The sequence below is a fragment of the Pygoscelis adeliae genome, unplaced genomic scaffold, assembly GCF_000699105.1.
Source record: "Pygoscelis adeliae isolate BGI_AS28 unplaced genomic scaffold, ASM69910v1 Scaffold399, whole genome shotgun sequence".
Classification (NCBI taxonomy): domain Eukaryota; kingdom Metazoa; phylum Chordata; class Aves; order Sphenisciformes; family Spheniscidae; genus Pygoscelis; species Pygoscelis adeliae.
The window spans coordinates 1,509,689-1,519,165 of record NW_008825609.1 but is presented as its reverse complement, the minus strand read 5'-3'; the positions used below and the strand labels follow the sequence as shown (position 1 = coordinate 1,519,165).

The 9,477-nt window shown below is 52.6% G+C and overlaps 1 protein-coding gene across 1 annotated transcript in view; it reads right to left on the bottom strand.

The window, feature by feature from the left end:
* The window catches only part of MICALL1 (MICAL-like 1), an 18,250-nt gene extending 11,322 nt beyond the window's left edge, over nucleotides 1-6,928 (bottom strand). Inside the window, exons 1-4 of the mRNA XM_009332670.1 lie at nucleotides 6,888-6,928; nucleotides 3,545-3,593; nucleotides 1,536-1,677; nucleotides 319-422 (exon numbers count right to left, since the gene is read on the bottom strand). Coding sequence (XP_009330945.1) covers nucleotides 319-422; nucleotides 1,536-1,677; nucleotides 3,545-3,593; nucleotides 6,888-6,928 — 336 coding nt within the window. The remainder of the gene's footprint in view (nucleotides 1-318; nucleotides 423-1,535; nucleotides 1,678-3,544; nucleotides 3,594-6,887) is intronic.
* Between the last annotated feature and the right edge of the window lie 2,549 nt (nucleotides 6,929-9,477).

Sequence of the window (9,477 nt, the reverse complement as noted above, 5' to 3'; positions counted from 1 at the left end):
TCCTCATCTACAGGGTTATCCTCCCATAGGAAGGAGGGTGCTTGTGCCCTGGGTGGCTCAAGGAACCATCTGGCACAAATCCGTGCAACCTCTTGCCTGCCATGGACAAATTTCAGTCCACAGACTCTAGGAGTCCACCACTCTCTCAACTGGGTCCCCCAAGGCACCAAAATCCCAAACACCCCTCCCCACCCCAAAATACACAGGTAGCCCCCTGCAAAGATCCATCCCGGTGTGACGGGCTCTCTCCCGTCTCCTCACCCGCAGCGCAGGGAGCACCACTGCCTCAGGCCGGCTTTGAATCAAGAAATCAGGTACCTGTAGTGCTGGGGGACTCTCAACCACAGCCGCAGGCTTCTTGTGGGACAGCAGAGGAGGCGAGGAGGCAGCAGCTGGGTGCTTCATAGGCGGAGGGACTCTGGCTGGAGGCAGAAGGCAAGGAGGATCAGGCACTGAGAGGAACGGTGACTCACACCACCCGTGTGGGGGAAGGGGATGGGAGGAAAAAAAAAAATCATCTAGCCTTGTGACACAGGACAGGACTTGCTGCTCCTGACACTTCAGTGCCTATTTTAGGTGGAAGAGACAAACACAAACTAATAATGGGTTGGCTGCGAGGCTGCCAGAGAGCCTGGCACTGCTGTGGATCCCCTTCTGTGGCCCAGGGACACCAGCCTCTCACTGTGATTTGATTTACTCATCAAATGCTGCTTGGCTTCCTTGGAATCAACTCCCTAAGCAATGCTTAAAGCCCAGAGTACCCCGAGTAGGTGCTGATATACTGTGGCCCACTGGGCCTCAGGCCATCAGCAGGTCTGTGAAGCATCCCTTGCCCGTCAGAGCTGGCACTCACACACCAGTCCCCAGTGGGAGTCCTCAGTTGGGAGGCCAGCATCCCTGGAGAAGTATATGCACGTGGAAGAGATTTATCTGACGTTGTGGCTAGAAAGCGGAGCAGAGGAGACCTGGAGCCCTCAACCCCACCCAGGAGGGATGTCCTAGAAGAGCTGTCTCAGAGCAACACTCATCTCAGGTTGCAGTTGCAAGGACAGATGAGCTGATTTGAGACACTCCACCCCGGCTCCCCTCCCTCTGTCCTCCAGTCGCCTTACACTTACTGATGTGATAAAAATTAGCTGCGGTAAGCGGGTTGCCTATCTAGCTTTCTCCCATTTTAGTGGGTTAAAGCAGATCACAAAGGGGTCTGATGAGCACCAGGGGTGGTGGCCCAACCCAAGTGGTAGGAATGCAGCGCGGAGGGAGGAGAAACAAGGCGTTCTTCTTTCCGCAGCCTGAGCTGTTAAATCACTCCCCACCTCTTGTGAAACCTCGCCCTGCTCCACTCCCGGTTCCAGGCCTTCCTCACCGGCACCAGCAAGATCCAGGAGAGGCAGGTACTACCCGCTCCTCTCCTCTTCCCCACAAACACACACGGCTCCCATTTGCCATAGAAAGGAGGAAGCACAATGTAACGCTGGGTTTCCCGTACTCAAGTGGAGGCAAACTGGAAGCCAGAGGGGTGGAAGGACACTCACCTTGGCTGGGGTTGTTGAAATGGTTGTAATACTGAGACACGTAAGTCATGATGCTGAGGCAGTCGGGGACTCTCATGGAGACCATGTCATTGGGATCTAGCAGGGCTGGGATGCCCAGCTCCCGCTCTGCCAATTCAAAGGCCTGCAGGAACAGCAGAGAGAGGCGTTAAGGAGAAAAAACTGATGCTCTCTGAAAAATAACAGAGAAATCAGGTTGGAAGGACCCTGGGGAAGGTTAAGTAGTAAACCTATGGCATCCCTGATGGACAGAGAGGCTCCCAGACATGCCGCTTGACTGCAAAGGTGGCATCAGAAGCAAGGGAACAAGTTGCTGCAGCTGCCCTTTCTTCCAAGTCATTTCAGCCGCCTGTGCCCCTGCAACTCCCACCTGAGGGGTCTTGGCATTCGGCTGCTGCACTGGGACAGGGAGGGTAACTCCCAGGACGATTCAGTTTTCACTGGAAGAAAACCCCAGTGTTTTTTCAACCTGTGAACGGGCATACCACCAGTGCCCTCACGCAACAGCCCAGCAGAGCCACTGTGAAGGGCCTAGGGCTGGCAGATACTTCCAGCGACACAGCCAAACACCAGCTCTGCTGAGCAGTGTCCCTGGTCACCCCAAATGCTCACCCCACAGAAACACCGACTCTGCCCATCCTTTCATGCTCTGGGGTACCACATCTTCTCCTCCTACAGCTAACATAGCCATCCCAGCTCAACAGCCAGCACCCTGCCACGCACAAGCCACTTCAGTGCTTTTCTGTGTCTCAGCAAGCAGAAATGACAAGGACATCGTGATAAGAAGCACACAGCTCCTACAGTTGCATACACGACTACTTGAAAGGAAGGCGTGAAGGAAGAAAATAGCTGTTTGAGAGCTTCCCACTTAGCAGTTTATGTGAATAACTGGCTATATATCAGCCATCCCGCAGTTGTGCTGAGGGCGGCGTACCCACAGTGATCTCCGAGGGAGAGGGGATGCAAGACTACAGCAGGGACTGAAGAGAAAGTGAGTCAGGAGGGGATGGGAGTGGTGTGGGCACTGAATGGTGAGGTACCAGGTGCAGGGTGTGGATAAACACTGAAGGTGCCTGGTCTCTGGGGCACAAGATGCTGTGCAGGCTGTGGGATCTAAAGAAAAGGAATGGAGAAATAAATGAAAACAGACATTTGCAGTAACTGGGGGTGTGAAATGCCCATTATAGACACCCAGCTCTGCTCAGCCTGGCTTTAAGACGGTTCTCTGGACTGAGCCTTGCTGAACACAAGGCTGCAAGCAGCAGTGAGCAAGGAGAGACCCCAGCTTAGGGGTCACTAAAAGGACAAGAAACCTGCTGCGTGGCTCTCAAGTGGGAAAAGACAGCTGCTAATGGCTGAAAGGGGCCAACTGGTCTAGGAAAGGGCATGGCCAGGACCCAACTGGAGAGCCCCAATCCTGAAAACCCAAATGACCTAGCTCAACTCGTCTTGGGAAGGCAATGGCCCATGTCTCTCCACGGACTATCAGATGGAGCCTGCAGCAATTAGGTCTTTCTCTCAGCAAAAAAACAAGGCTATTGCTGCTCTGTCCTACCTACCCCTAGCCCCTGGGGTTGGGCATCTCCCCATTCCCCACTGCCTGCTTCTGCTGTTGGCTCCAGCTGTCCCAAGCAGGAGGTGAACATTGCAGACCAGCCTATGTCCAGCATGACCTTCCTCTCTTCTTATGCCTGGAGTAAAACTAGCTTCCTGCTTCCACTGCCTGCAAGTCCGGAACAGCTGAGGTCAAGAAGGTGTTGCACCATTTTAATCTTCACCTGAGATGTTGTCTTGGCAACTATCAGGATAACCATCTTATCTTCTCTTCAGTACAGGCTGGAAACTGATGTTTCAGATTCCCTTATGTTTCCAGAGAAGCTCCTGCCTGTTACTTACAAACACAGATTTTTCTCATGCCCTCACCACATGACCTCCATCAAGTCATTCTCACGTCCCTTCTTCCTTCTGTGCACTGCATAATGGGGACTTACCAAGCGGTTATTCTCATAGACATCATCCTTGGAGAGAGAATCAAAGTCTCTGAAATGAGAAAGCACAAAAAAGCCACATGATGTGCAGAGGAAAAGTACCCCAATGCCACCACACGCAGGTTTTCAGGACAGCCAACCTTTCAACTCAACATATAAGACCCTAGATAAACAAAACCTTGGCAAAGCAGATTTCAGGTTGTAAAGGGACAAAGAAACCAAAGGGAAATTGCAATTAAAAAAAGAAAGCAAGTCCCAAATGGGTGGTGAGCAGAAAATTAAAATGTCATTCTCGTCTCTCGTTACCCGCTTCTTCTGCCCTCGCGATTAAAGGCTGCAGAAATACCAGGGCCACGTTCCGATAAGCACAACACACCGCTGCACTGAAGGGTCCATGGCATCACCCCGAACTTGCCCCTCCAAGGCCACCAGCACAACAGCAGGAGGAGGATGGGGAAGCAGATCCCCCACCTCAAGAGAAAAAGCCCTTGCACTAGATTTCTCCCTCCTACGAGGGTCCTTAGACAGATCTCCCTGCACCACCTTCAGGGATTTGAGGTCACCCCAAGATTTGGGGTGACACAGAAGATCTTAAAACTACACTTCTGTCCTCGCTTGCCCCCCAACACTCGCAGTACACAGCAAACCATCCTCGGCTGCAGCCTTTACAGCGAGGCAGCTTGCTGAATGCAAGGCGCTCAGGGCACAGAGAGGAACCCCAGCAGTTCCCAACCCAGACACGTTGTGGTATTTCACTTGTTCCCCTGGATCCCTTCGGGGGATCAAATCAGCCCGGCCACAGGGATCAACTAGCTGCCTTTGTCAGAGGAGCAGAGGGTAGAGGGTTAAAGTGGTCTGCAGGTTTTCAACACAGGGGGAGAGATACAGGAAGGAGTTATGCCTTTTGCATGCGCGCGTGGGTATAATGTGTGAAAACAGCATCACGCTAAACTGATTACAGCCCCTTCCTGCCAAGGATCTCAGCTTCGTTACCAAAAAAACCTCATGCAGCAGCTCGGTGTGCCTGCGAGCTGGATTCACAGAGGAGGACACAGCCCAGAGACGTTTAGGGTCAGGCGAAGCCACCCCAATGGCCCAGAGAGAGGTGCCAAAACTTGGGAGGCCGACCCAGAATGACAATTCAGATTAGAGGAGGGGGGAGCATGTTCCCCACCCCAAAGGTGGTGCGCAGGAATCGGGCGAGATGGTGAATCCTCAGCCATGCGCCCACGGAGAGGGGCTCCGGGAGCCTCCCTTCCTCCATCCCCCTTTGGATTTTATTGCCTTTTCCTGTAACAACAAGCCAGCCCACCCCGGCACCGCACCGCACGGCAACCAGCCCCTTCTTGAAGCCCCTCGCGCGCTTTTCCCAGTGCTGCAGAGGAAGTCCGTGATAAACTCAGAAAGATTTTACCAGCTGCCTGTGCCACCATAAAATTACACTTCCTCCATTCAAAAGCAAGAGGCTGCTGGTGCCGTTCCCTCCCAGATAAATGAAACTGCAGCCGCTCGCTGCTGCGGGAGCAAATGCGGCAGATAGGCAGAAGATGGGCTGGACGTTCACCTCTGTGTTAAGCACCTTTCTGAAAGCCCATGCAAATACACGCACAGAACTCAGCCTGTTCAAAATACTGCAACTTTTCCCTCTCTACACGCTGGTGAGAAAAGGCTTCAGCTGCAGCGTTCACTTTGATGTGAAAACTAGCTCCTTTTTTCTATTTATGACTAGTTTCCACTGGGAGATGTTTTTTCCCTAAGTCTTTTTTTTTTTTTTTCCCCCTCTAGAAAACCCCTTTAACTTTGCTGTATTTTTTTCCTTTTAAAGAAAATACCAGCTTGGGAACACAGGAGAAGTGATGACAGCAAAGTTATATATCAACTGCCTTCTAAACATTCATGACCTTCATTTTGAATGCCCTCACGTTCAGGATATGGGAGTGGTGCAGCTGGAAGCTTGAAGACTCCTTGGTGGCCTGGGCTGGGATAGTATATTTTGACAGACAAAACATAATGTCCATTCCACTCTGCCCCAACGAACCAAACCTGTTTTAGTAAACCAGGGCAAATCTGCCTGGGAAAGCAGATGCCAGCAGAGAGGACGTGAAGCTCAGGAGGTAACAGGGGAGCTCCCAAGCAGCGAGGGAACAGAAGATTTTTTTCTTCCACTAACGTAGGATTGCAGACTCTCAGCTTCTACCCGAGATACTGAGGTCCGTCACTACGAGGCCCCAGGGATCACAGTTTATTCAGTTCCTCTCCACTGCATTTTCCAGCGCTCTCTCTGAACAAGCCAAGCAGGACTGCGCTGATCTCCATCACTCCCGACATGAGCGCTCCCACGTGCCACTCTTGCCACACAGCATCCCTGTGGCTCTGGGCACATTCCTTGTACCAACGTGCAAGAAGCATGGCCTCCCAGGCATGGGAGAAAGTCACCCCAGACATACCCCTTTCCTCTCTATAAACCGCCTTCTCTGCAGAAAGACCAGAACTTGCCATCCCACAGCTCCGTGACATGTGGCTGCATGTCACATTATTTCCTTGCCCTGATCTCAGCAGCCTTTCATCCAGCCCTGCTCAGGCTCCTCTCCTGACAACATACCAGTCCAAGGGATCGGATGTGAGAATAGGCAAGACTCTGGCTATCCCAGTTGAACAACTGTCTTGACTCAGCAAACCCCCAGTGTCGTAGCATATCCTGGAGTAATGTTTCCATGCAAATAACATCCCAAGCGCTTACCTAATTAGGTACAGAGCCACTAAGCAGCCCAGGGTTTAGGGCAGCTGCCAGGGAGCACAGCAGACCCAGGGAAGGGTGCGCCGTACAGCTAAAACCAGAGCAAATTCCTGGATTCCTCAAACATAAATCATGAGCACATTAACGGCAGTGCCGCATAACAAGCCTTCAGCTTTCCAGGTCTTGTCAGGGAAATGCAGGCAGTACATGGGAAGGAACAAATTAGATTTGTGACCTTGCCTGTAACCGAACCCACAGTTCCAGGTACACAAAACAGCATTTCTAGCGCACAGCTCTCATCCCCTGTTTTCCTCAAGCCCCTGCCTCTCTCTCGGCACTTGAAAGGCACGCGCCACGCTCTCCTATTCTTCTCATCCCCGAATGCCAAGAACCTCCCCTGAGCTCCGGGGAGGCTGCACAGCTTGGGACACTGAAAGATGCTTTTTGCTTCACTAAGCTGTGGCAAATGCCTTGTAAACACTGATTTCGTGCTTTAGATTTCTACAGCACTGAGCAAACAGACTCATTCATCCCCACAGTCCACTGCCAAATTGGCTCGGATGCTTCCAGCTTAACTGACAAGGGAAAAGAAGAGATTAAATGTCTCACCCTGAGATCACACAGTCAGCGGCTAAATCCAGGTTTCCCATTTCCCCGATTGTGAGAGAGAGGCAGTGAAACCAGGCGATGCGTGTACAGTAGCGGAGCTAGAGTCAGGGACTTTCAGCTTCATGGTTCAACAGACAGGTCCCGCAGGTATGCACCTCATCCTTGGTGGTCAGTTCAAGACACCTTTAGCCAGATTCAGTAGACACTGAGCACTTCCAGTCTACTTCTTTCAAAAAAAAAAACAAAAAACCAAACCAAAACCTCTAGTGTTTCCAAGAGCTCTGCAGGAGCTGCTTCAAAGCTCTCCAGGGGAGCATCCCTCTGGATGCCACCTGCCTCATCCCAAGGCGATTGTGTTCAAATCAGAGGCCACGCAGAAAGCTGTCCTCAGCCTCACTTACCCGTACAGCTTTTCACGACAGCCTCTTCCGCAGAGTGTCACCTACCAGCACAGTAGTGCAACAAGGGGGCCTCTGGGCAGGGTCAGACAACTGGGACAGACCAACAGCCACCGCAGCAGCAAAAGAAAGCCCGGAAGATCGGGGTGCCAGAGGAACGGTGCTGCACAGGTAGAGAAGAGAGGTCCAGCTTGGCTCTTGTAAGGATGTGCTCGTTCCTCCCCTCTGCGACCCAGGGAAGCAGGGAAGCAGCTGAATATGGAGGAACTTCAGCCTTCAGGGAGCAGCACGGCTGTCTCAGGCGGGCCAGGACAGCCCCGCACAAAGGAAGACCACGCAAGGTCAGAAACGTACTCACAGATCCCTGCCAAGTCCCATTATCGGGCTGACTGAAACCACTTTAGAAGAAAAGAAGGGCAACTACTTTTCCTCCGCCATCAGGAGATTTACTGCCTCTGATCCGATCTTCCCACTTCCAAATCGGGACAGGCTGAAGAAGCTAGAATCAGATGAAATGATGCTACTCTCCTGACCACCCTCTGAAAATCCTTCTACAACATGCCATGTCCTTGTAAGGCCCTGGGCTTTGTCTCTACACTACAGCTCGTGCAGAGGACCTATGAAGCATTTAGTTAGGACATCTGCCAGGAGCAGATTTAAGCCCACTGACAACTTAAGAGCAGTTGCTGCTGCTTAATGGGATGGTAAATATGGTTAACAGGAAGCCATCGAGTGGTTTTAGTGGTGTTTATTGTAAGCTTTTGCTGAACCTCTCCTTTTCAGTTCCCAGTTACTGTGCCACTCACCCAAAACAAAAAAAAAAAATTTTCAGAAACACAGTAATTGCAAGTGTTCCTGTCCTTAATCTGCCTCTTCCCCTCCAGCAGCCTTGCGACTGGAAGTGTTTTCAGAGGCTCTATCCTAGCTGGTCAGAGCAAGCTACACCACCCGGGAGCTGCTGGGACACAAGACCACACAGCTTCCTCAAGACCCAGAGCAATGCAAAGCCATCGTACGTCTCGGCTCTCGGTGGTTCCTGGATGCTACGCTGAGGATTTTGTGCCAGCCACCTGAAACACAGCAGGCAGCAGTTCAGTTTCTAGCCTACCTGTTCAGCCTCTGCTTGTAAGAAGCAGGCCTGTTTTGCCCTCTTCATGGACACCGCAGCTCCACAGTGGAGTCACTGTCAACCCTCTGCCTGCTAGAGGTTGATGCCATGACAAAAGGCTGTCCTGGGGCCAGGTCAGAAAAGAGGATTTGGTCAATTCAGGCAATATCAGGGGAAGAACCACCAGTCCTGGAGCAGAAAGCAACAGGGTATGCACCGCCGGGCTTTGCTGACAGGCGAGGAGCGCACGCACGCCAGAGGCACGGCAAGGTGGAGCGATGCCTACCTGCATTGCGAGGGCTACTGAAGATTAGAGCAGATGGGAGGCGGATTCCCAGCAGTGCCGGGGCACGCAGGGTTACGGCGGCAGGTCGGGGCAGATTCCTTCCAGTAGCTCAGCCAGTTTCTCCAGCCTAACACCATGCCCCCAAGCAATCCCAAACTCACCGGCTGCCTCTTGAAACTCACATTCCCCCCTTCAGAGTCACCCTGCAAAAGGGAGACTGACTGAGGAAACTCAACTCCAAGCCATTTGCCGGGGGGAGGCTAGCAAGGATCAATATCCCTCCTGGTATTTGGTACCTCCTGCTTTCACTGCGGCATCCACAGCAAACAAGCTGGAAGCAAATACATGAAGCGACCTGGTCCAGGGCTCTGCATGTTTCGGAGTGGCTGCCTTTGGCAGCTGAGAATGTCCCTGTGCCAGGCAGGCCTCTGGTCCTCAGGAAGTGGGAATGCCCACCTCTCGCAGAGGAGAAACACCCCCAGGTCCAGCTGCCAGCGCCATGCCTCCTCCCTGACAGGCACCGCTCCCAGTTGGGTGTACGGCAGTACCAGTACACTAGCTCGAGGCCAGACCTAGCCCACCTCCATGCTCTCCTTGGCCTTAAACCACACAACTCCTGCTAAACCTGACCTTGACAGGTCTCCAAGCTCGGGTCAGAAAGTCACCCACTGAAACGCAGCATCCTTCATCCCCATACCCAATTATTTCAGAAGACAACAGAGCCGCTGCCCCCCTCTCTGCTCCCAGCCCCCCCACGTCCACGCACAGGGAAACTGTCCCTCCCCGCTAGCCAGCCCG